The 27,334-nt window shown below is 39.2% G+C and overlaps 1 protein-coding gene across 2 annotated transcripts in view; it reads left to right on the forward strand.

Moving 5' to 3' along the window:
* The first annotated feature begins 2,818 nt into the window (after positions 1 to 2,818).
* b3glcta (beta 3-glucosyltransferase a) overlaps positions 2,819 to 27,334 on the forward strand; it is a 56,010-nt gene continuing 31,494 nt past the window's right edge. For both annotated transcript variants that reach the window (XM_067508172.1, XM_067508173.1), the window contains exons 1-3: positions 2,819 to 3,023; positions 10,178 to 10,221; positions 20,773 to 20,812. In XM_067508172.1, the coding sequence (XP_067364273.1) occupies positions 2,960 to 3,023; positions 10,178 to 10,221; positions 20,773 to 20,812 (148 nt within the window). In that variant the 5' untranslated portion in view covers positions 2,819 to 2,959. The remainder of the gene's footprint in view (positions 3,024 to 10,177; positions 10,222 to 20,772; positions 20,813 to 27,334) is intronic.

Below are 27,334 nucleotides of genomic sequence, written 5' to 3' on the forward strand. Positions count from 1 at the left end.
GTGCAGAGGGCAGATGAGACATAAGGTACGAGTGCATGCAGTGCGTGCAAGATAAAGTGAGACAGGCAACAATGAAATGAAGGGTAGAGGTGTATTGTTCAGTGTGTACAGTTGCATTTTGCACAGTCCATCAAGTCAACTGTCACCACTGTATTTATATTTTGTCAGGCTACACTTTATAGAAGTCCATGTCCATGGAGATCTTGAAAACCTGCAATTCATCATCTCTTGCATGCACACACTCACACACACACGCACAGAAAGAGAGAGAGAACTCATCTTCATCTCTTACTGTGAAGATATCACAGCATGCAATTTCATGTTCACAAACAATAATTACACTAGTGACCCAGGGGAGGCTATACACACCACTTTTATTGTTTGATTACAAGGACTATTAGTACTTGGCATTACCCTATACGCTAATAATCCACAGCAGTGGGAGCTTGGAATGGTTCAGAAACGATCAGCGACTTAAAGTGCTACCTTGAGAAAGAAAAAGAGACCTTTGAAAGAGGAAGACAAAAATATTCAGGGTGGCAAACCTCTTAATTATAGGCCACAGTTACCCACAATATCAATGTCTTTTTTAGTTACACCCATGCAGGATGAAATAGTGTGATTCTGAAGTACAAATCTGTACAAATCTGTAAGACATGTAGCTGCTCAGTGACAGTGAACTGCACACACTTTGCTTCTTTTGCCATCAGCCATGAAGGAGAAAATAAGAAAATCTGACTGTTTCTCTGCTAAATCAAGTAACCATCACTGTCCACAAATTTGCTCTCTCATTTACTGCCACTGGAGATGAAATTCAGCCTGACACTGTCTTAGATTTCTTATTTCTAGCTGTGGGAGAGACTTGTTCATAGTCATAAATCTGAACTGATCTGTCAAAGTGCATCTTTATGAAAACAGTCTTCACAGGATATTGGGAAGTTTTTTTTTCTGCAACTGCACATGAAAGAAAACAAATTATACAGCTGTGAACATGGAAAATCACGCATGTTGCCAAAATGTGGCATTTATAGGACTCATGACTACAATTACATTTTATAGTTAATATTCTATTGAGCATATTCTTCATATCCACAGGACAGAGGGTACATGGGTTTATGTCGATTCTCTTCAATTTCACTAGGATCATGAAGCTCTCTGTTTCATTTCAGCCCTCAGACAAAAATGTTCCTTTCAAACTCTGTATGATCATGATGAAAGAGCATACGTGGAAATAAAAACACATTTTAACTTTTATCCTAAATGTTCATGTCTCAGCAGAAAAGCTTTTCACATCTCCTGAAGCAGAAAACACACCGGTGTAGCAGCATGATTTCAGTGGGCTGTAAGCTTGCATGCAGAGTAGCTCTAACACACTGAAATGTAGTGTAGCCATTATGAATGTTAATTAGTGGTTGTTGCACCTTTGTGTGAAATATACACACTCTATTCTCAGGTGAATTATCATAACATCACATTTAAGGAAACACAACAACATAAACTATTGTTTGGTAAATGTAACACAAGTAGCCCTTTATATTCTAGAGAGAGTAACACAGCTACTAGTTAAGTAGCCAAATGTATTTTCAGGCTCAAGTAGCAAGATAGCAAGTAGCTATTGTAGCAAATTAGGGAAGCTGAGGTTATGATGGGAATAACTAATGTAACTAAACTATTATTAACAGAATTGTACTCTAACAAGTTTAACTTAAAGAAAGTGAAAACGTCTGTAGGCTCCTTCAAACCTGGAAACGGGTCCAGTCAGGCAAAAAAAGTGAAGACACCTGTGTGGGTGATTCATGGGTTTAATAAATAATAAAACCAACCAAAAGACGTGTCAGGAAAAAAGAACTTTGACAGATTGTTCCCTCTTTTGTCTCCATGTGAGCATCCAGCCAAATATGTTTCTGATTGGAAGGCAGAGATGAAATGATTAAAGCAGTTCTCTACACATGTCCACAGCCGGGGACACAATCTGTGGGTCCTGGTTCATGACAGACATGTGACAGACACTAAACACGGAACAGTAACAATTGGTGTGTGCCAGGTATAGGTCCAGATCTGCTCTTGTGTCTTAGAGGAGAACCTAAAGAAAATAGAGGCAATATTAAGTATGTGAAAAAAGTCTGATGATGCTCAGAACTTTACCCAGACCACATTCTGGGTATTTTCCACAGTATTTATACAGTAACACAACCCTTTCTGATTCTGGTACGTAAACTACAAGTGTGGCATTTAGAGTAACAATGAATCAAATGTGAAAATAATAATAATGAAATAAAAGGAAAAGACTGCAAGCTTTTTGATGACTAGCGCAAAACGTTTAGAAGGGCTGGGATGTGATGGGGGGAATCTGGAGTCCTGCCAGCAGCTCCAACCATTAGTCAATGAGTCAGTCAATGGAACATTAATGAGCAACAGATCTGACAACTGATTAATCGATGAAGTCATTTATTTTCGTTTTCCTGTAACTTTTAATCCAATACCTTTAGGTTTTGGACTGTTATGTGAATAAACGTAGAAATATGACGACCTGTGGATTTCTGTGGCCAGCAAAAAGATGTCGTTTTCTTTTGTTTTTTTAAATTATGCAACACAATTTACCACAATTTCCTCCGAAACTGAACGCTGAGCAGCTTCATACTTCCAGCTTTTCACCATGTTTCACAAGAGCTCTTGAAGGCATCCACAGTAAAAGCCTCTCCGTGTGCCCCCCCCCGCGTCTACTCGGACTGACTGGCAGCTGCGTTCAGTGGACTCATCCCGCCAGCAGAGCGCGTCCCTGCGCCTCGTTACGCAGAAAGTGGGGCTGCCTCCTACCAGAGCACAAACCCTCTGCCCGTCTTCAGTCAAACTGTGGGAAGGAAAAGCCCCGTTGTTGTTGTTGTTTTTAACATTGTTACAAAGCCCATGCACCGAGATATTCGTCCAGCGCCTGCACCGCTCACAGGACTCTCCCAGGATGCTGTCGAACCAGCTTCACGTCGGGCACAAAGTGGCAGGCTGTGTGCTCTTCCTCTCCTTCCGTAAGTCCTCACTTTACTTTCTAATCCTCATGTCGGGAGGGGGGGGGGGGGGGGGGGGGGCGGGGGGGGGGCTCGCAACTCACAGCTGTGAGGGCGGATTGAGGCCCCCAACAGTAAACAGTCTGTTCCGTCCTCAAAGGTGAAGCTTTGGTGATTGAGAGCAGTTAGTTTCCCCAGCAGCAGCAGAGACGAGCTGGGAGTTGCAGAAGTGCGGAGCCGAGATTTCGCCTCAACTTCCTGAGGAGTTGAAAGGCGGTTTTACGTGTGCGATTATGCAGAGCAGCTACAATCTAAGTTTGCAGCAGGGTCGGACAAAAGCTCAAGTTCTCGCTCTCGAAACCCGTTCCCACCCGAGACAGGCGGCGTTAAGTCGCTTCTTTCTGACACATCGACACCGCCGGAGGGAGTCGAGCCCGGGGATGACTGCCCCCCTCAGGCTACAGCTCCTGGAGGATCCACCATGTCCCACTTTTCTCTGTCTCTCGGCTTGTGCGCCGGGAACTTGGCAACTAAACACGATATTAAAGCTCAGCTGCAGTTTGATGAGGAGCTATTTGGCGTTAATAAAATGATATGCTCACTTCTACCAGACAATTATAAAAGTGTTATTGTACTTGTGTTAGAAAACTGCTGAATATGAGTCTTAAATATCATATAAATTACATCTTTCCTTCCTTCCATGGAGCAGATTTCATAACTTGAGACACACTTAGTCTCTTAAACGGTTTAATCTAAGCATATTTTAACTGCTAACCAGCCTTGCACACATTGCTGTTGCACATCCTGCACCTCTGCACCCACCGTGACCGTGCACACTCTCTGCACAAATGGAATATTCAGTGGTGTGTCATGTCATTTGGGGGCAGCGAACAATGTGGGGCTGCAGCTGTGGCTAGAATTTGCAGTGAGTGACCAATATTGAATTGGCCCAGTGTAGCATGTGGATGCCCACCTGAACCGAATGAGAGAAAAGCAGAGTGAAGGAGGCTCTGCCTGTCTTGCTGCTACTGAAATTGTCACAGTCTAATGAAAAAACCCACAAAGTCCAGAATACACAAGGATTTGCAATTATTTCAGTATTGCAAGCAAAGGAAATGTTAAATGCTGCATGAATCTTAATGCTGCACGAAATTGCTGCCAGTCACACTGATTTATTGTTAATTGGATTTGAAAAAGAACAATCGGCAGGGATCTCCTCACTTTTCACCTCATCATGTAAACTGTATACAGTGGAATATGTCAAACTTTTATAGGCAAGAAAAGTCAAATGTCATTTAAAATCTATACTGGTAATGTCTTGTTTACTTGTCCTTTGCTCACTTGTCTTCATATATGAAATTTGTCCTGTTCACAAGCTTTGACACATTGTTAGTTGCCTTTCACCCATTGATAAAAAACTAATACAGTACAGTATACAGGAATCATATTGGGCATATGTCAGTATGGGAGCTAAGCTTTCTGCTGCAATCCACCAGTTCCTAGTGCACGAGCAAAAGCTGCGTTCGTGGGTTTGGCAGAGAGTCAAGCACATTTAGCTGGGCATCAGACTCTAACAAGGCTAGTCGCCTGCTCCCCACGATGTAATATTCATAGACCTAACATCAAGGCTCAGACGAGGTCTGGGGAGCGTACAGTTTGGTGGCGTTTCTCAATGATGTCACCCAGGAGGCGTCAACAGATTGTCATTTCTGATGTGCACTGGAGTGGTTTGGAGCTGAGTGTGACACAGTTGGGATGAGGAGTTTGAGGCTGCACTTTTCTAGTCCACATGGGCCACGATTCAGTTTCTCCACAGACTCTAATGTGTATTTTAATGTGGCCCTGTGGGTGCTAAAGTGTTCTGATTGGAAACGAGAGCTGCACACACTTGGTTAGTTTTCCAAAGCTGCAATCAGTAACAAATGTTAAATAATTTACTTTTCACTGCAGTGAAATCCTTATTGTGTTGCAAGTTGGTTTAACAATGTTGGCACTGTTTACATTTATTACCTGTGCAAAAAGTGAACATTGAGGTTATTTTGTCAGTCAGTGAAATGTTAATTTTGTAATGTTAGATATTTGTTACCTCACATTAAATGTCTTAAGGTTTAATGCTGAAGTGGGATTGATGCTGGTGTTGGTGCTGATGTGAGAGCTGAGCCCCACTGTCGTCAGCTGTGGTCGCAGGTTTTGGCCAGTAACTAAGGGATTGTCATTGTTAAACACCAGTGACCAGTTTGAGGTTTCTCTGTGAGGGTGACGATAGCGGTGATTTAGGAAGACATTAGGGTCCAGCTGCTGAAGTGGAGTGTGGATGTGGAGAGAATCCAGCTGAAGCAGATTGGTGAAGATGAGGCGTCACCCTTTCAGAGATTACTGTAACAGTATGCCAAAAATGTCTGGGAGTGATGAGGATCCCACCGGAATAGCTGTGCAACACCGTTCACTGTGAGCAGCTTCTAGCTCCAGGATAAATGTGTAGATAGAAGTCTTACTTGTTTAAATCATTGATTTTAAAACATTCATTGAGCTGCATCCCCTCAAAGGTTTGATGGAAGGATCTCATGAAGCAAGGTTATGTAAATTTGTCTTCTGAGCAAAGCAGAACATCTTCACATTAGAGCAGCTTGACTTATTGTACTGTAATTACTTATTGTAATTTTCTAACAATACCTATCCAGATGGCTGTGCAGAACGTAAAGAGCAAAGTAAAGCAGTTTCAGGGCAGGGACAGGCAGAGCTTGGCAGAGCAGAGACGACTGATTCGGAGTCTCATGGCAGCAGAGGCTGATTTTTGCCCATTGTAGCTGTGACTTTCATCATCATTCCTCATTTGAGCTCCACAGGGGAAAAAAAAAAAAAGAGGATGGAGTTTGTGCATCAGTGTAATCAAATAGTTCAGGTCAGATATAATCTGAAAAACTCTCATTTCTAATTTATCCACTAACCATATCCCAATTAGAGCCAAAGACAATAAAGACAATAGCCAAAATAATGTGTAGTACTACACACAACTGTACATATTACTGTAAAAACCGATTCAGTGACTGATATTAACTTGTGTTTAGTTAGGAAGTTGCACAGTAGACATCCCAGGTTAAAAATAGGATGTTGTTTGTATTTAAATAAAACTATACCTAGTATGGGCGGACGGCTGCTGGCGGTGCTTAAGTGGGAATTGAAAGGTTTCTGTGTCTTATGACACTTTTCCAGATGAAACCCGCGCTTCCTGTACACCTAACAGTTTGCAGAAATACAAATCAGATGCATTATTACAACTGAATGTGGAGTGCAAACTGTGAGCCATCTGTGCCAGTCCTTTGAGGAGCTGCTACCTTTAGTGTTACAGTAGCTGCCTCTGTCTCCGCAAAATCCGGCACTTTTTACGATGAAAGTAGTACAGAAAAAAAAACACTGGGACCTTGTATTTAGCAGGTCTTTCATCACCAATAAAAAAAATAGGTTGCTGCTTTAAGTCATTTATGATCTTTACCTACACACCTTGAATTACCACATGGACTCACCAGCTTCTTAAAATGTGTTCGTGCTGAACACAAAACAGACGGAGTGATTCAACACAGGGGTCTGGACTTGTTCTGGGCAACGCAAATTGAGGTCAAGACAGGTCTGCATGAGCTGAACGCTTTCAGCTATACAACTCCACTCCTTGAATACACTGAGGCAACAATAAAAACATCAGAAGTTCTTATGTGCTTTTTGAGTTGATTCATTTTCCCGAATCTTGATTCCAGGACTAAACCGCTCATGCAGAATGATTCATCAAACCCCCAGAACACGTTCAAAAGTGATTTCATCTAATGGCAACGTTTTAAAAAATCATCTCTCTGTGCAATGCAGAATATGTGCATATGTTAACAGAACATTTGTGCCTGGTAGCAAAGTTTGCGCATCCACGACTCCGACCTCCACGTTGTGCATTGTTATTAGATTCTTCACTATATGACAGCATAGGGTGAAAAATCCCTGAATATAAAGCCTTGGTATACGGAGCTCTGCACACCCTGGGTCAGTACATACATTTCTATTTAGCTTTATCTTTTGCAGATAACCTCTGTACAGACTGTGCTTAAAGCAGATTGCAAAAAAAACATCTGCGGCCATTAAATTTGCATTAAACACTGCCAGATGAAAATAACTTTGTTTTAAATGTGTATTCACCTTCATGGCAGAGGCAGAGCAACATGAAAATCCCATTTGAGTCCACTTTGTCACCACTTTGACTCTCCTCACCAGTCTTTCTGTGCCATGCAGGTTGTGGTCTTGAGTGAACTCCAGCTCTGGGAGCTGCTTGGTAAGAGCTGGATCCAGGTTTAATGGCCCTCAGCTTGTTTGTGCTCTGGTCTCAGAAGTGGTTTTTGGATCCCATAAATATCAGCATTGCAAAGCCAAAATAATGTTGGATTTTACCATCTTTCTGGATTCAATGACTGTGTTTTGCAGGAGCTACATTTTTCTTTGAATACTCCACACGGACATGTGGTAATTATCCAAGCTGTTTTAAAGCTGACCCCGACTTCCAATTAGCATCCAGTTAATACAACATACCTAGAAAGCTGCAGTCGTCAATCTGATTTAGTTTCTTCAAAGTACTTTTGTGTAGTAGTTCCACAAAGCATTGGAAAATGAAATCAGGCACCAACTGTCACACAAACAAATGATCCACTGTGAATCCATCAAGAGTTCATGTTGTGGTGAAATCTGTGCATATTATCTGTGTTGTGAGCTTCTTTAAATTCTCCCAAGAAACGCCCAGACCCAGCTGATTTCGTCCCATTGTTGTGAGCACACTGTTTCTCGGCTAATTGCATCGGACATCTGCTTTTATTAAAATGACAATGCAAATTGAGTGGCTTGTTGAAAAGCATTCAGCTACACCATTCAGAGCTTTCATCATGCAGAGTGATTTCCAGAGTTTCTCAAATCAAAGCGAGCGGGTTCCCCTCGGCGAAGCTCAATTGAAAACATGGTTGGAAACAACAGACTTGATTATGCGGGTTGAGGAGGCGATGAGATGGAGGTGCTCCCGTCAGCACTTCTGACATTATGTAGGGAGTCACTCTGCCTATTCCTCTCTCCGTGGGTCTCACTCTCCCTCTCTCCAGGTTGAGCCATGAAAAGATGGGAAGTTTGAGCAGATGTAGCAGAAAGTATTGTGAACCCAAACATATTCCTGAAGGAAACGCCAAATGTTGCATTTTTAATACTGACAGAAACTGGGATGCCAGATGACAGTGTAGTCACTCTAATTGTTCTACAGAGCTTTTTTTTTGCTTCACACAGCAATTATGAGCCTCAGATTTTGGGTAATTTTGTTTTTAGGATAAATGTGGTTTAGTTTGTGTCACTGATATAAAATGATAGACGTACAACTTTCGTCCTTTCAGAGCCAAATGTGCTGTGAGATTGATGACACTTGTTGGGTGTGTTTGAAATGGCCTTTGATAAGAAAACATATTCAAACGCGTAAAAAAAGCATATTTTGAATATGCTTTTTCTTTCAGTATTTAATTTGAGCTAGGATATTAAATTAAATAATACTACTACAAAACACACTAATCAAGCACAAATCATTGCTTGTCTCTGATTGGTTAATGGGTTGAGCCTCATTTAAAGGGAAAACTGCTGATGAGAGTGTGTTTCCGGAGGGTTCAGCAGCATCTCTCCACATTAAGATAAGTTACAGAGCATATTTCTATTTAAAAGACATTTGAGCAGTGTTGCTTTGGGGGCCACTAACATGAACCACCCGGAGCTCCACCATCTAATGTGTGTTGACTTTGCTCAGTTGTCCTATCAACTGTAAATGGACAAACTTTGCGTTTCTTTCCTCTGAGCCATTTTAGGACTGCTCATGTTTGTTTAAAGCTGACATTTTATTCAGTAGCATCAATTAATATTAACATTATGTTACTTTATGATTTTCAATAGGGCAACATTGATTTAAAAAATCTGATTTTTCTGTAGAAACTGCTGTTTCTGTTCTTTTTTTAAAAATTGTTTCAAGCATCCGTAGTTGATATAAAGGACATCAGCAGCCGTTTAGTGTTTGGGACACTGGTCTCGATGACTGAGCTGCCATCAGCACAGAATCACTATTTTAACTGTAAACTGCAGTGAACAAATAAGGAACTTCTTTAAAGACCTTAAGTGTAATCATTACCACAATGTGGGTAATTCTTTCAAAGAAGTCCTGAATTTGAAAGGAACATGGGAAAATAATAAGCCTTCTACTCATTTGGCAAATTTGGACTGTTTGAATACTGGCCTGCATCCATTGTTGTTTTTCTGTGCTTTTGTGACTAAAATAATTAGGTTCATTACATTGTTCATTTGTGCTGAACTGGTGGCTTTACTCCAGGCTTTACACACTCAAGTGTTTTGAAGTTAACTCAGCTCTTTGAATAATTTAAGGAGGGAGTTTCTTTGCAGTGGCTGAAATTAATATCTAGCCAAATTATTGCTGATTGGGTCACAAACACAGAGTCACAGAAACTGCATCTATCTTATGAAATGTCTACATGTATATTGGACCTGTGTGTGTTGTACTGTATTTTGTATGACAGCTTGAATTTCAGCTTGTTCTGAGAAAACAAATCTGCTGCTTTTTAGGTTTTAATCAACACTCCCAGTTGCCCCGTAATAGCTGCTGCTGAGGGTCAGCAGAGGAAGTTCATCCCCATTCCCAGTAATTCGAGTCAGATTTAAAGCTGGCTCATGCTGGAGTGCAGCCAGCCTGATTTAATATAAAGCAGTGTATGAATTCATTCTCAGCGACAGTGCTGTTTTTGATGTATTGATTTGAAATTCTTAGCATCTTTCTGCAAAGACCGTCACATCTCTGAATCGATAGCGATATAATTGGGCTCTCTGAGCTCTAATTACAGACTTGGATAGATGAATGGTACAGTGCATTCTCCAACGCAGAGTCCGCACGAAGGAATCAGTCTCTGATTGGTCTTTTAAATATCTTTTTTACTGATATATTCCTGTTGTTTCTTTTCAGCTGTGTCTGTGTGGCAGCTTTTTATTCAGACAGGTGACCTATACTGAAGAATTAAAAAAAAGACAGTTTATGGTTCACTTTACAGAGATTCATTGCCGTTTCAATCATTATTCACAATTACATAATTTTTCTTCTTTTTCCATTCTTGCAGTTCACATCAAGTTTGCTGCTGGCAGCTCAGGAAGAGACTCCCAGGTAAGAAAAAGTGTTCACGTGGCCAATTCTTTATTTCCTGAGGACAAATGAGTTTGAAACCTTGGGATTGTCTTGTGACGATTAGTGTTAATTGCTTATTTCCTCACCTCTGTTAAAGCCTCGATTTTCTGACCAAGTGTTTTTTAAAGAGTGATTGATTTTTGGCCTTTAAATCAGACGTTTAATTTTCTCAGCAATACAAATCTGCAAGTGCAAGATGATTTTCTTGATGTTGCATTTTTAGTCTGCCGTTGCATCTCAATAAATAAATAATTAAAATTTTCAGTTGCTCTACTTCCTACTGGTGTGAGAAGATTTTGACAGTAAGCCTCCTGGCAGAGGTGCTTAGCATCACAGAAATGGGAAATTACTGTTTTGCTCTTTACTGTCATTTCATTCTTTTCTGCTGCAGAAGTTTTGCCCTTTTCGCTCTGTTACTTTTTCGTTTGTCTTCAACTGCTGTAAACTAAATTAGGACAGACACAGACATTGTCATCAACTAACCCCACTGTGTTATCTAAGTGAAGAGAAAAAAACCATCTAAAACAACTCATTTTCTCACAGATTGAGGTTACGCGAAGTGACAATTTTGGCACCTTTTTGAGAAAAACAGGCAACACACAACCGTAAATTAGACACAGCTGCCTGTCAGAATGATAAAACATAGATTTAAAGGACATCCATCCTGGGGACAGACACCATTAAGGAAATGAAAAGAGTGGCGTTTTCACAATAGCAGAAACGTAAACATGAATGAGTCATGTCTAATGTGCTGGAAGAGTGGAAAACATCACAAGAGCTGAGAAACTGGTGTAAGGAGTGTTTTTTTGTTCAAACTCTGCCAATCCATCTATTCTTACACCTGAAAGATAAACCATCAGTTTATTTCTGTCTTCTTCTCTGTTCTTGACCTGGACACGTGGCTGTTTGCACTTTTGAAGGCTTGCCTGTGGGGTCGTTGCCTAGTAACCATGAGACTACGATGGTAGTTCATCTTTTTTGCTCATCAAACATTTTTTTTTTTTTTTTTTTTTTTTTTTATGAATTCATAAGGAAGGGTCCCAGCTGCATTGGAGTTTTCTCTGATATCAAACAGTTTGACAGGTGTTTCCCAGGCAGAGAGTCTGGAGTTTTGCACACTGTAGCATATCAGACATTGTTGTATTCACTTGTATTCAACATTTGGTGTGTGTGTGTTTGTGTGTGTTTCTGTACACTGAGGCAAAGTGCAATCTGTGTAAAGTTACTCCTTTTTAGATCCCCTGTGCCGAAGAACAACATTAACAAATTAGAAAGGAATGCAAAATTTTTAGGTCATGAATGTGCTTTAGTTTACTCATGAAAAGTCATGGAATTTACGTTGAGGCTTGACCTACATACACAACATTTTGCAACACATGCTCGTCTGATAGCGGCCTCTAAAATAAACACTTGATTTATAACTTCAAAGCTACATATGAATAAAGTAATTAATTCTCTTTCCATAGAGGATTCCTGACTTTCTGAAAAAGTTGCAAATTATACAGTATGTGGAACCTTTTTTCTGTGTTGTTTGAAATGTTTTTATGATTAACAAATAAATAATTATAAGCATATGTATGATGCAGTCTAATACAATAGTAAGATTCCAGATGAATAAGGAACTTTTTTTGGTAATTTAAAAGATTGTTGTAAATAAAATACAATCCAAAGACTTTTAAATAGATTAAACACAGTTTATAAAAAAAAGGTTCATTTTAATTTCAAAAATATTATTGAAGTTAAAGATGGTTTAGTTTAAAAGTTGCTGTTCCACTTTTTATAAAAAAGGATAATTTGTTACGTTGTTTTGATTGATTTCTAATCTTTAAGTCATTCTGGCTTTTCTGTAAAAACATACAGTTGAATTTGAAATCTGGGAAAAACATGACTGTTTACACAATACAGAAAAAAAAAATTCCAGTTTGTTTTCTAGGAAGATAAAAATGTAATACATGTAATACTACTGGCTTATTTCCAAAACAGTTAGGATGCTGTTTAAATTGTAAATAAAAACTTAAAAGTTTGAAATGAAAACTAAAACAAATTCATTTTACAGTTTTAACCTTAGCAATAAAACACCTGGAGAAATGTCTCAAACTTAGCGAGGTTCAAATCTGATTTTATTTATATACTGTAGCCCAATTTTCTACTAAACAACCAGTTCACCATTACTGTAAAGATGGGGTGAGGTTTCCCATTGTGAAATACTGTGTGAGCAGTAACACTAGCAACAGTTTTTAAGTTAAAACTTTCTTAACTTTCTCAATGTGAAATTGGAACAAATTTCGATTTTCATTATCTACACAGCAAAATATAACTAAAAGATTGAAAAGCATGTGCCTATGATCTTTGGACCGTCAGGTAGCGCTGCATTAAAACAAGCACCATTGAGTCACTGCGTGGGCACAGAACCATCGCTGCATTCACATATGCAGGCTAAAACTGCGCACTGCAATGAAACAACCATATATGAACAAGATCCAGATTTTTCTTCAAAAACTTTCTAATATTGACCATCTGACTTGCTGCCTTTGTTGTCTTTTCAATCAAATACAAAACATGCATTCTGTTTTTATTTACTTTTTACACAGTTTCCCAGCTTTTGAAAAACGTGGCAGCAATGTAAACTATATGTTTTGCCTTGAACGGAGTCCTTTCACTGAACCACAGTTTGATCAGAGCTTATCTCACTCGATTTGTTTGGCCAGTGATCAGCACAGCAGATCTGAGGACTTCTCTTCTGACTTCAGCTGCACTCATCCTGTAATGATCAAAATCTAGGTTATATGTGAGGGCTCCTGCAGTGTGTGAGTGGCTTAATTATTTGCTCCTCTTCAATGGAGGAAAATATTTGCAGTGTTCCAGACTCGGCTTTGATCAGTATTGTTTTATATACCAGTGATATGAAGGGCTTATGACATGTAAACATCACAGTGTAATTCTCAGCAGTAGTGATTGAACACAGTTTGTGGCTCGCATATGGATCACAGATTTACCCCCCTCCTTTGAAGATGGCCTGAAGTCTCAGATGACTGTCATCAGCTTGAACTTGTGATAACTTGGACAAGTTGATGAAGCCAGGTGCTGTGATTATCTGCTGCCTCGTGGCTTCATAAACAGCCTAAAGAACAAGTGTACTGCAGGTTTGCTAATGTGCGCCTTGATCTCGAGCAGTCGGAGGACTCGGTGGGAGGATGCTGAGAGTCCCACAAAGCCAATGAATCACTCAAACATGTTAATGTTAATGTTAATGTTTTGTGATAAAATAAATAGTTGAGTGAGGGCTTCATCCTGAAGCGGTCGACCTCACTTTCAGTTGATGTGCCTAGATATTGCAAAAGGCAACAAGCAGTTACACGACATGCACAAACACACAACCAGCACAGCAGAAGTAATTAAAAGTGCTTATCTCAGTGACTCATTTTGTTTTTTTTATGTTTTCTTGGCTACATGGTAGCATGACAAACTTATGTAATATAAACAAGGTGTGCTGCAAAGACATGAACAGCAGTTATTAAAATTCCACATCGACAAAAATTACATTAAATAGCATCTTTGTGAAGTTGTAACACAGATGGGAGAGATAAACACTTCTTTCTTTGCATCATGCAGATCTGCTAAGTATTTCTGTCCTTTGAAAGGTTCATCTCAACTGCACTCAGTCTTAAGTGCAATTCAGCAATCGTAACGGAAAAGAGCTGCAGCCTCCCTGAACAACCCACTCAGTTCAAATCATGCCTGCTTGGACAATAACATCTTATCCATTGTTTGCATGTTGTGCTTTTCTGCCAGGCATCATTTTGCAAAGCTTTGTGCTCAAATGCTCATTTGTGCAGCCTTAAATTGCTGCTAGGACATGCCAAACAAACTTTTCTTATTCTTCTGCATCTCTCTACCTTGGGCAGTTTGTTAATAAATAATACAGAAAATCAAACTCGAGAGGAGATGTGTGAGTGTGATGTCTGAATCATTGCTTTAACTCCTCTGCACTGACCTTATTTTAGCAGACATATTCTTGTTTCAGAGATTACAAACCTGTATAAATGCTGCAGGTGTTCAGCTAATGAGCCGTCAGAGGTTCACAATCATCCGCACTGTTTCTCTGACAGCATTTCAGCTTTGTAGAAAGTAAATTAATTTGCATTAAAGTCAACTGCAATCACGCAGTGTAGTCAAAAATAATGTGCTTTCAATGTTGTTCCGTGTTTCCGGGCTGTCTCAATCTCTCAGGAGCCCTTTGAGGGAATTTCTTCAAATTTCCCACTAACTTCCACCTGCACTCAAGGATTAACTGATTAGTAGATTGTGGTGGGTAAAGGTCACTGAAAGTCACTGACCTCTCATCATTCTTTTTAACATGATATCATAGGAATGCCTTAAGAGAATTAATTAAAATTTTGCTAAAGCATGTGTCAGGACTCTGATTTGATTTTGGTGGGTCAGATGTCAAAGGTCAAGGTCTCTATGGCCTCATAATCTCTAGATTCATCTTTCCTATTGTTGTAAACATCATATCACAGGACATATCTTCAAATTTGCCACTATCCCCTTCTTGGACTAAAGTATGTGCTGGTTAGATTTTGGTGGTTAAAGATGAAAGTCACTGTGACCTGATCACCTCATGGGAATTTAATGACATTGGTCAAAAACATGCTGTTGGACTTAATATAAGTCTAGACAGACATCGCAACTTAACAGATCTGCAGAGGCGTGCAACAGCAGCACAGTAATTTTAGTTTAGTCGTGCTTTGTCTTGAGCTTTTGAAATTTAAATGTAGTAGTTTATTAATTATTTAAAGGAAAAGCAAGGTTTTGGGATGCATCAACAACTTTTAGTCTGTCCCTTTTAGCATGTTACCCAGTTTGTGGATCTGCTTTACACAAATAAGCTCTGTCCTGATGGTATTTCTTCATCCGCATGGTTAGAAGAGTGTTTTTACTAGATGTATCATGAAAAATGAAAAGTTTGTTTTTAAGTTGTATGTTTTAGAGGAACTAATCGTTACCTCAGTGACATCAATATTTGCCAATACATAAGCAGCATGAACTGATTCACCATTTATGTAGACTGAAAACTTATGGTATTCAAGTGAGTTATTCAAAACTGGGGGAGCCATAATGGGACAAAAACATTCAATATAATATAAATATGTCTTTTGTTTTCTGATATTTCATTTTGTCAAAGAACAGAGACGGTAATTTTGTGCCTCATGTCTTTACTGCTCCAGAACATAAACAACCATGTAATAGTTAAATTTTTCACATTTATTTCTTCAACTTTAAACAATGTATATTATCATAAAGTTATCGTATGGAATTATGTCTAGATTATTTAATCAGTGTTTCTGAATTTCTCAATGTGTTTTTTTTTTTAAGTCCACAACCATGAAAACATTATCCAGAGATTCACTGGAGCCTGAATAATGTTTCCCCTGTGTGACCCACATCCTTTTACAGAGTGTTGTGGCTAAAATCTGGTCAAAAACATCTATCACCCATCTCATGCAGAGGCCAGTGAGAACCACCGTGACCCTAAATAACTCACACAGCAGGGCTTGACAGTAGCGGTCACCCAGTTGCTGCAGGCAACCAGATTTGGACCACTGTCAACGATTTGGTGCGGTCTGGTCGCCACTGCTGGCAACCACTTTCATTGTGATTAGAAAAACAAAGCTGAATGCCGCTGTGTACAGTCTGCGTGAGAGTGCCCCTGTTGAACTGTTGTATTCTGCGGTTGTGTTTGTTGAAGAACACACAAGAGGTAGAAACGTCAGTAGCTTGTGACACACTCCACTGCATCTGTTTGAAGAGATTTACAACAGACTTTACTTTGCAAAGTATATTGTGCATCATTTGCTTATGCTGGAAAAAACAACATTTAAAGTCACTGGGGCTGATGCATTAACGATGGAGGGCAAGTGAAGCGGAAAAGAAAGTTCAGAAAAACTGAAACTCTGAGGATCTTGCCAAACTTTTATTATTTTGTGCTCCTTATGGGTAACAGTGAACCTTTTTCAGGTCTCCAGATCAAAAAATGCTCCTATGCAACACCTTGTCAAGCAGTCCATCAATTGGGGGTGGCAGGAATTTAATATTGTGATCGGAATAATTGCATTACCTTGAAAATCTAGAATTTAAATCAAGTGACATTAGTCTTTCTTAGGTCATTCATTAGTTTTTCATTTTGTGAGTTCCTAATTAAATCCATTTTCTGTGTGTGTGTGAGAGAGAGATGGATAAATATATTCAGACAGGTCACTGCACCAATGTGTTCACACTGTCCTGGGGGGATGATGCTTGTTGCTGTTGATACCGTCCTATGCCAGTTAATTACACACTGAAGTTACCTTGATTGGATGCATATAATTACACTTTGTTTCTGTTAGCTCAATAGCAAAATGAGCTCGAGATGTCGACTGGCTTCAGTATTGCCGAGAGACACAGGGACTTGCATGAGCGTTGTGGACTGTTTTATTATTTACACTGTGGTATAGGTCTGCAATCACTTCAAATTTAAAGCCTAAAACTGGTTTTATTTTATGTTTCTTCATTTTTACAAAGACCATAACCAACATGCCATTTCTGCAGCTCTCAGAACCAAAGCCACTGCTTCCCACCAAGGACATAAATGACGCGGAGTCTGTAAAGGGTAGGGGTCTGTTTTCAGCTTTGTATTCTTGCACAATCGGTGCCTATTTAGTATTTACAGCCACATGATTGTGTGTGTGTGTGTGTATTTGAGTAAAACTAAGCCACGGAGTGGGTTCACTGTAATAAAAGAATCAATGTAATGGTTCACTGGGTGACATTTTAGATAGTTGGATACATTCATTGTTGGTTTTGGTCTTTTCTTCAGCTAAAACATTTTTTTTTTTATCATGTTACTGATAACAGTTTTTGTAACTGATTAAATGTTTAATTTGTGTTTTAAAGGAATACTTGTGAATGAAAATGTCACCCATGTTCTGTAGGATTTGCTGCTTTTGCTGCTTTGAGTTTTGGGAGATGCAAAAATCATAGACACCTTGGACTCTAAGAAGTAGGGATAGATGTTTTTTTATGATTTGGGTTTCTAAGCTAATTGGTTAATTGTTAATTAAAAATAATAGTTAGTTGCAGCCTTCTTTTCATTGGAGGTAAGAAAAAATATTGAATATTGAGAAACACCAGTCTTATCCTTTAAATTCAAACCACATTATGGGCAGTCTGCAGGTTGCCAACAACTTTTTAAAGCGACTGTTCAAAAAGGGCACATTCACAGGTCAACTTGGGACTTTGTGCCTTTGCTGTAAAAAGGCGTCAGCATTTTTGTCAATTTTAGTTTTTATGCCCAAACACTAGATACAAATCTCTGAGGAAAACTGGACAACAATAGCCTGCCATTAAGTCATTACACATATTTAGTTATTTATGAAAAATGACTGTTGAATGAAATTTTACCTGTCAGCTTTTCTGCCACCAGTGCTGTGTTAATGCTTAAACAGCAATAGATTTGAAAGCAAGTGACAAGTTTTACTTTAGTGATTTTATTCCTTCGTTTAGTTACTATGAATACAAAGAGATGAAAACATTAATACTAGTTCAAGCCCTTCTCCACAGCCGGGTTCCTCTAAACATCACACATTTTCCTCGCGCATGTCAAAACTTCTAAAATCCGACAACCTTGACTCCTTCTTTCCATCAGAGAACAGAAAGCTAATGTGACCTGATGGGTCAGTCACATCCATGGAGCGTCTGTTGCCTTTGGGAGTGGGAGATGGAGCAGGGAGCAGAGCTCTGCGGTGCATGTGTGTGAAGAGCTTTCAAATCAAAGGCAGGGATCAGACGGTTGTCTTTGTTACTGTCCTTGATTACGTAACGCTCACATTAAGTAGGTTGTGCATCGTTCTCTAGGAGTTTTACACATGTAAACCACAGCTGAGAAAAGCTGCCGTTGTTCTGAACTTAAGCTGGATGAGGCACAAGCTTTGTCCGCATCAGTGCTGTGGTGCCGCAGGGATGGTGAAACAAACTCATTCAGATGGACAGTGCAGACTCATAGCAATTCCTTTTCAACACCTTTGGGTGTGTGATTCCCGCTGCAAATGGCTGACAGCCTGCTGTCAGATGGGATTAGGGAGAATGTTACCTGCACGCAGAAGGCCAAAAAGAGCCGAGTTCTGTGAGCTGAGAATAATTTATCTCTCACTAATGGCGAAAATGATGTTAGACCTGATCTGAGTTCACTCAGGCGCAGAATATTAGATCATTTACCAGACAAAGATTTGTAGCCCCCATGTCACTCAAGTGCAGGGATTTTTATGAAGTGCAACCAGAGAACAGGATTTCAAACGAGGTATTTTGTTAAAATCCTCTGTTATTTTATGATCCTGGAAATTTGTGGTGCGTTCATTTTGTTCTTACCAGTTTTTAATAATGTGATCATAAGTTCTGCCTTTTACAGAAAAAAAATAAATTTTATAAAATTTCAGCGTGTAATAAAGCTACTATTGCTAATATTTTTTATCATAAACAGATCTCTAAGCACAAAGAACCATGATATATGATGAGGTTCTTTTTATCCTCAAGGATCACCAGGCAAACAATAATAATAATCAGTATTAGTAAAAAGTAATCTGAAGAACAATGTACACTTGAATGTTATTGATTGGCCAAAGTGTCTTTCTGACTGATGTTTTGCTACATCAAGTTTAAGCTTTGCAGCCACAAGGCCCTGTGCTATTTTTGAGTTTGTTTTGCTGTAGGGAGTTGTGCTGGGACACCTGCTGTGCCAAAGCAGTGGTGTGATTGAAATGAATGAGGAGTCTGTTTTGTTTTGGTTTGTTTTTAGACTCGGTACAACAGAACTTTACAAATTGGTGTAGCTGATGTGAAACAGTAGGTGTTTCTACGCTCGATTTTGAGATTTCTCATTAAAGCCTCATTAAAACCTGCAGTGTAACACCAGGTCTTATTTAGATCTGTGTAGACTCATGCACACATAGCAGACATGCAGCGTCCATACAACTGGGGCTGTTTATCCAGCCACTTAATTCATCACACTGCAGCTCTTGACTTATTTTCTTTGGCAGGGATTTATTGTTTCATCTCTGCGTTGGGGACACAATGAAAAGCTTTGCGAGTGCCACTTTTTTGTCACAACTTCAGTTTTCATCCAGACAAACTCCAAACTCAATTGATTTTGCCTCCACTTTAAACTGTTTCTATATAATATATATATTTCTAAGTTAAAAAGGTTTTAAATGAGTTTTTATGTGATAGCAATTCGGGTTCTCCTGACTTACCAGATGCAGCATCTTTTTCCTTAAGGTACCTTCTCTCTTGAGCTAAGCCAATGATTTCAAACTGTGTGATAAGATGAGACAGAAACCTTTTGGGCATGACTAATGCTACTGAGTCCAATTAAGTTGATGTCTTGTACCCACTGAATTAAATCACCCTGATATGATCTTGTCTGCCCGTGCATATATTTGCCTCTTACACCTGACAAAATAAGAAACGACAGAGACCCTCACACGTGTACAAAACAACGCTCTGCTTATATTTTAAAGTAACCTTTGCACTAATATTCCGACATCTTGAAAATGTTCTCACTTTGTGATTGTCAAAACACTTGATTCAGGATTTGATGAATCTAGTGAAAGGAAGGAAGTGCAGGAAACGTGCCCTCCAGCCCTACAAAAAAGAAATGATGTGCAGTGATGGCAGTTGCAGGAAGCCATTCGTGGGGAGAAAATTGGCCAAATTAATAGGTTGTTCTGTATTATGAAAATTTGTAGTCCTCTAAAAGTGCTGAGATAATGAGATACATATAGGCTGCTTCACACTACTGCCACCATATACTGCGATTCCCTGTAACCACTGCACCCCACCCAGTGAGAGTGAATTTATGACTTAGTTAAGCTATCTGAAGGCTGCAACAGCTTGGCAGTGAAATGATTGTTAGTCTAGAGGAAGTCATAAATCAAAACAGGCTTCAGTTTGTCATTATCTATTAATACTCTGCCGCTCTCGCTTTAGAGCTCTGGAAACAGCCAGAACATGCACATTCTCGCCTTTTCCCCAGACTGAAAGCATTCCTCTGGATGATGGAGGTAGAAGACAGCCCTTCAAAGTTTGCTCGGCTTGTGATTGATTTACTCATCCCTCCATGGTCTGCCACGTGCACTGACAGCTCTGGAGGTGGAACAGCGCTCAACGCCTTAATTGAGCCGAATGCTCAGAGCTTAAATGCTGCAGGCACCAAACCCACACAATTAGGGAAGGACTAATGACGTGGGGTATCGCCCATTATTTCTCCAAATAACCCTCAGGGGCTTCCAAATTTAGTATCGCTAATTCTTAATTGGTGATTAGGAAGAGGAATCAGAGTAGTTAGCAGAAACTGAGCATTTTAACACAAGTCGTTTTTGACAGTTTCATCTTTTGTCAAAACAGGAAAGGGGATGTGTGTGTTATGCCATTAGGTGAATGTGTCTTTAAACATCCTTTTTGAGCAGTAATTATTAAAAAATCTTTTTGTCTTTTCAGAGCCAAGATGATATGCACGTCATCCACAACAATCAACTGGGTAAGTCCTTTTTTTTAATAAGTAGCACATGTAATAAGTGGAAACAGCACAAATAGGAAAAAGGCTTAAATGTTGTAAGACTGCAATTGAGAAAATGAGACATTGCGGCCTCAGACAGTGCAAAGGTGACGACCTTTTATTGTGGAAACACCTCTAAGAATCTGCTCGTGATACAACGTGGAAGAGTGTCTCATCATCAGCACTAGCTCTGTTCCTCTTCCTGGTAAGAAAACAGGAACCCCAACCACCCCACCCCAGATCGTGTTTGTGCAGCCTGTACAAAACAGCAATTTGCCATAATGAAAAATTGTCAAATGCAAAATAAAACCAATACAGACTTGCTAATTTATAATGTCTCAGACTCATTACCACTTACTACTGCAGGGCGTGATGAGACATAGCCAGCTCCCTTTCGGGATGTAGTTTGACTCTGTAGGAAAAAAAATGATTTCTGAGAACATGGCATGAAATGATAACTTATGTCTACCGCTATGTCTCACATAAAATTATCCCAATTTAAGTACAACATAATCAACATACAACATACTTAAAAAATGAATTAAAAAACTAATCCATGAATCATTTTATTACAAGATCAGTTAAATACTATCAGTATAACTTATTAAACATAATGTTGTTACTTTATTATTAGTAAAAATTTACCCAATTTGTATTTTATCCATATCATTATAATTTACAGGCTGTTACAGGCCAAAGTTACAGTATTTGCATTATATTCTTGTTTATAGCTGCTCTTCAGAGCAGGGTCCATGTTTTGGACTGTGTTCCTGTGTTTCGTGTTGGGATCAGTCTACGTCCGTGGAGCTCATTTTTAATGTTGGACAGCATTTAAACAAATGAATGATTACTGAGTATGTTTCAGTGTTTAAAGAACTGTATGCTGAAAGGATTTCAATACGTTATTTCTTGACTTACTATCAATAAGATATAATGCTTACCTGGAAAATGTAATCTTCAGAGTTTCTTAGATGTTTTCCTAAATATATCTCTTTATCGATTTGACAGCAAGAAAGAATTTCATAAGTAGAGCAAATAAAAAGATCTCATGCAAGCCTTTTATGCTTCAGGGAGCTCATACAATCACCATCTGAGAGTGATTTTCGGGAGCCTGTCGAGGAGTTTGGAGCCAGTTTTCTGGACCTCTGCCTGTTGTTCATTCAACTGGGTCACCACAGACGCAAAAGCACACAATAGCAACTTCATAATGCTCTCATTTGGCACCTTAGCACTGAGAGGAAATACAAACAGACAGCTATCTGAAAAATGGAGCTACTCTATCTGGCACCACCATAGTAATTCCCTTTGTCACACCAGAGAAGCTGCGCCGCCCTGCAGAGAATATTGTTTGTGGGCAGGAATTCAAAAGACGAATAAATGTAGAGTGATGTCTCATTTAAGTCTGAATAAAATGATATCTCCATTACATCTTGTCCCCTCCAAAAGTGTTGGAACAGCAACTCCTTTTTTTCCCTTTTTCTTTTTCACTGTACACTGAATAAATAAGATCAAAGAATAAATATGAGGCAAAAGTTCTAAATTCGAACTTTTATTTTCCTAGTGTTTACATGTAGTTTACATGTAGCTATATTAAACAACATAGAACAAATATTTTCAGTGAGCAAAAGTACTGGATAGGGAAAGTTAATAAAGCTGAATTATTGGTTGCATATTGAATGTTTGCACTAACTGCATCTAGCCTCCAGTTCCTTTCTCTTCATTCTGAACATAAATCTTATGTTCATATTTTGATCTTAAACCCAAGTACCTTTGGGTGAAACAAGCAAAAATAAACTGTCTACCTGAGACCTTGAAGAACATCATTTGGATATGTGCCTGAGGAAGAGGAAGCCTTGAACACTGTTAAATACCATTAATGTAGTTTTTGCTGAAATTGGGAATGTAACAAAAATCCAACATCATCAACAAATAGAATTAGAAATACTAAGTGTTCTACTGTTATTATTAGCTTACTTCCTGACTAGAACTGCATCTCCCATCATTTTCTGTTCTAAATCCGTTTTATATCAAATCATAACAATCAACATTATGCTGTGTGTTTGCAGCTTCACAAATAAAGCATCATAACCATCAACAAACCAATGTTGTAGGGCACATAGTTCAAAACAGGAAAAAGATAAATTGGATGACATCGTTATTCATCAAGTGGCACTTTTGTTTGTTAACCCTTTAGCTAAAAATTAGCTAAAAGTTCCAAAACCAGCAAAAGAGAACCCAAATAAACAAACTTATTTATTTTGTATTTATTTAGTAAATCATCAAATTTTACGTGTGTGTTGGTGTGTGTGTTTGTGTGGCAATAAAATGTGATCATCAATTCATTTGAAGGGAAAATTAGGCATTTCAGTCAGTGGGATGTCAATCAAATCTGGGACGCCCTGTTGTATTTAAACAAGAAAAATGTGTCATTATCAAAGTCTCCTGACAACACAGGCTTGTGGAAGTGTGTCATGGCTTGAACAAAAGAGATGTTTAAAGACCTTGGCAGTTGAGTTGAGCTCACCGAGTTACAAAATAATTTTAAAGATTTTTGACTCCCACCGGTCAACTGTCAGGGAGATTGTGTATAAACGAAGAACATTCAACTCCGCTGTAGCAAGAAACCTCCGAGAAATTACAGGTCTTTCTTGCAGTAGCTAATATCAGGGCTTATGAGTCCACTACGAGGAGACCATTGAACAATATAGTGACAGCAGGGCAACTACTATCACTGTGCTGCCCACTTTCTCCTCTTCTCATGTCATAATTACTATGTCCTCTAGAGGTGCCTAACTATAATTTAGTACTGTAATAACCTACTGACACCAATGACTTGCAGTAGTGACACAGTCTCCGATAAAGTAACAAGAAATATTTAGCTGAAGTACAACCCCAATTCAAAAAAAGTTGGAATGATGGGTAAAACCTAAATAAAAACAGAATACAATGTTTTGCAAATCTCATCAACCCATATTTAATTCACAATACAGCATAAACAACATATCAGATGTGTTTTATGATGCTTGTCGTCCTCTTATTTCTTATGTAATGTCTAAATGAAGCAACCTTGACTAAAATCCATTTGGGTGTTCATCTTGACCTCGGTAATGCATTAATTATTTTGCCATTGGGCAGAGTTTAAGTTCTATCTTTAAATGAAGACGGTAAATGTTTTTTGAAATCTGTGTCAGTGCGAATATACACCCTTTGATTAGATCTGTGGCATTTGACCCGTTCTATCAGCATTAAGAATTTACACTGAGACACGCTGAGATCTGGTAAAGACACAACACCTCACATCATGAGAAGTCATATTCCATTTTTGAAGTCTATTGTGTTGTCACACAGCAGGGATAAAATAGAAGAGGGTACATGAAAAGTAATCAGATTCTCATGTTTCCTACTTTCAGATTTCCCGTTGGTTGTATCTCAGGAGAATGCATGTGAACTTCCTTTTGTAGGTGCAGTTGGAGAGAAACCATAGCAAATGTAAAAAAATGAACCCTTGCTCTCTTAAAGTAATAACACGGGTGTTCACTGTTGATGGTGTAGAAAAAGAAATGACCCATAAGTCTGGTGCCTTGGTACTGTAGCACAGCCTGTGTAAGTATTACTTTAGAGCTGAGAATTCAAATCAGATCATCACTAGGACAATAATTAAGTTAAGGAAAACAGTGTTGGTGTTTCCTCTGCAGCTGTATTTTATTCATGCAGTGACTCAGAGCTGGTTTCTTCACACTAGAGAAATACTCATTGTATCTTCACTAGGACTTTGTACTAACTAACATTGCCTGTGTATTTACTTTTCTTTATTTGCCTTCTCTTAAGTGTTTATGTGTCTTCAGAGTGCCTAGCTGCTTGGTTGTCACAAAACTCTCCTGTCTCTACTGATTACTTTATTTTTCAAAATAAAATGCTGTGCCAACACCGTGCCAGCATATATTTCTATACGGAGAGCGAAACGCATGAATCTTGTAAACAAAATCAGCTCTTCAGGTGTCTCATCCGTTCTGGAAACACTATTATGGGTAATGAATGTGGTTCATAAGCAAAACCAGGAATCTGTTAAGGATTAATTGCCTTTGCTTCCTGAATTATTGATGCTAAGTGAGGTTTAGGGGTTGACTTCAGCACTCATTAGTCTTCAGCAGAGTTGCCCATGGAGTCATGAACTCCCGAGAACCTCTAATGAGTGTGATTATCACAAGTTGAAGACCTCTTTTCCACCCTTTGCATGTTGCATCTGCCGTGTGATTCTTTTCTATGTGTTTTTGCATTAGATCGTGTAGTGAATTGTAATGAACACATTTTTTACAAGAGGTCGACTTTTCCGTCCGATGACTTTTCTCTTGTGAATACCTCTGATTCACACATGAAAACACAATTCATTATTTGCAATTATCGTGCATCTCTATCACTCTCCATTGGTTAGCTTCCTCATCTCACTCCCTTTGTGCCTTACCCCTCTTTGGTCTTTTTCTCTCTCTGTTTTAGTGAAAGATATTTATGACACTGACCTTTTTAGCAGTGAGCTGAAATGTAAATATGCCATGCTGACTATTGATCCTGTGCAAGGGAATTAAATGTCTGTATTATTATAAGAAAAAGGCTAATAGAAAATCCTTTCACATGCTGCAAGACATATAAGCCCGTGCCACACTAGATAACTGCCTATAGGGGAGGTATATTGTTTGCTATGGTTCGATCAAACTCCAAACAGCCCAGGCTTCCAGATTGAACATCACTCGATTTCTGTGGATTTTCTATTGAATCTTAGTGCTGCCTGGTGTGACACTTGCACTCAGTTTGGTCAGGTAACTGCAACGCCTTCTCCTTGGTGCACTGTGTCCCTTGGGCGCACTACTTTTGTGATATGAGGAAGGGAGAGATGGAAGGGAATTTTTAAGGAAAGCATGATTCTGAGTCATCTGGTCTCAGGGAGTCCAATGATGTGAGTTACTGAAGTGTAGCAGGTTTAATACCAGCACAATCGGATGCTGGGTAGCAGGGGGTCGGGCCTGTCGGCTATGGAAATGAGGTATTGACATCCTCTATCATCCCTGAATATGTGTTGGAGCTCTGGAGCTGTCATGACAGTTTCATTGTTCCAACAACAACTTGATGGCCCCACTCACACAATCTTATCCCTTCAGGCCTTTGCAAACGTTTATATTTGAAATTGCAGTATTGATTTTTTTCCATTCTTCCACTCCGCCTGGTTTATTTAATTTTTTTCCCCAAATTTTGCACAAAGTTTAAAATCTTGCTCTCCATCCGTTGGCCACACATTCATTTGTTCGCTGTTCGCTGTCACTATGACACTTCTGATGACTACATACACCTGCTCTGTGACACTGACAGAGATGGCAGAGCTGCAGGATTGTTTAGAGGTCAGTGTGCTTTCAGCTTCTCTGCCACTTGGCATCGCCTGCTATCCTGCTCGAAGGAAGTGTCACTATGTATTTGTGTCAATGAGGTGTCAACACTGCAGGGATAGCCCATCATCAGAACACACACTCCACATTCAAGTGCAGATATTTACTAACTAAATTCAAACACATTTTAATATACGTGCCTTGATGTTTTTTAGCAGTGTGAGCTTCTTCCTTCTCGTTTGCTGGGATGGTGAGGGAGTAAGTACATGCAACACTTAAAGCCTTCACACAGAGTTTGCCATAGACCAGATGGTGATAGCCATTAGCAGCTCCATGCATGGCTCCATGCATTGAGAAAAGCATCAGATCAGAAAGAGTAGGAAGCAGAATTCTCTTGTGTTTCATTTCATCCAATATATTTCAAAGCTGATACAGTCTTTTTTTTTCTATGGAGTGGCCTCTGTGGAATACTGAACGAGGGAGGGGAGATAAACGAACACTAGACTCATACTTTTGAGTTCCACGAGTTTGGTATAATAAAATCATCTGTACTGAGGTGACGGGGGCTTTAACTTCATTTCCCCAGAAACCTTCAGTCTCTTTCATTCAAGGTATATTATTTCTAGCCAAGAGGTATCCTTGGATAATTTCAGTAAGCCACAGAAAAAAGCACTTTATGCCATGTTTGGTGCTGAGGTGCTTCACATCAGCATTGTATTATTAAATAAATAAATTTTCTGCCTAATTTAATTTCTGGGAATACTGCTGTTAGTATTATTGTTTAGTGGTCTACCGATTGATCGGTTGGTCAATTTACACTTTTCAAAGCGTTTTACTTGAATATGCATGTGAATGTGTGAAATGATTTGGGTGCATCACGATTAGTCTCTTTTAAGGCGGTGCAATTTATTGACACTTGAGAGAGCAGTGAGTGAGATTAATAAACCTGAGATAAAGTTGTGGTGTTCGTGCTCCAGTCTCTTCTCTCTGTCTGCTCTCTATGACTGCGGGCGGAGCTCAGATGCTCCCAATGCATACCCATCAGCACACATGTTGAACGAGCAAAACAATCAAAGTGACATTAAAATCGACACTGCTTGGGTTCTCTCCTTCACTGTCGTGGTAAATG

Source organism: Channa argus, chromosome 6 (assembly GCF_033026475.1).
Source record: "Channa argus isolate prfri chromosome 6, Channa argus male v1.0, whole genome shotgun sequence".
NCBI classification, from domain to species: Eukaryota; Metazoa; Chordata; class Actinopteri; order Anabantiformes; family Channidae; genus Channa; species Channa argus.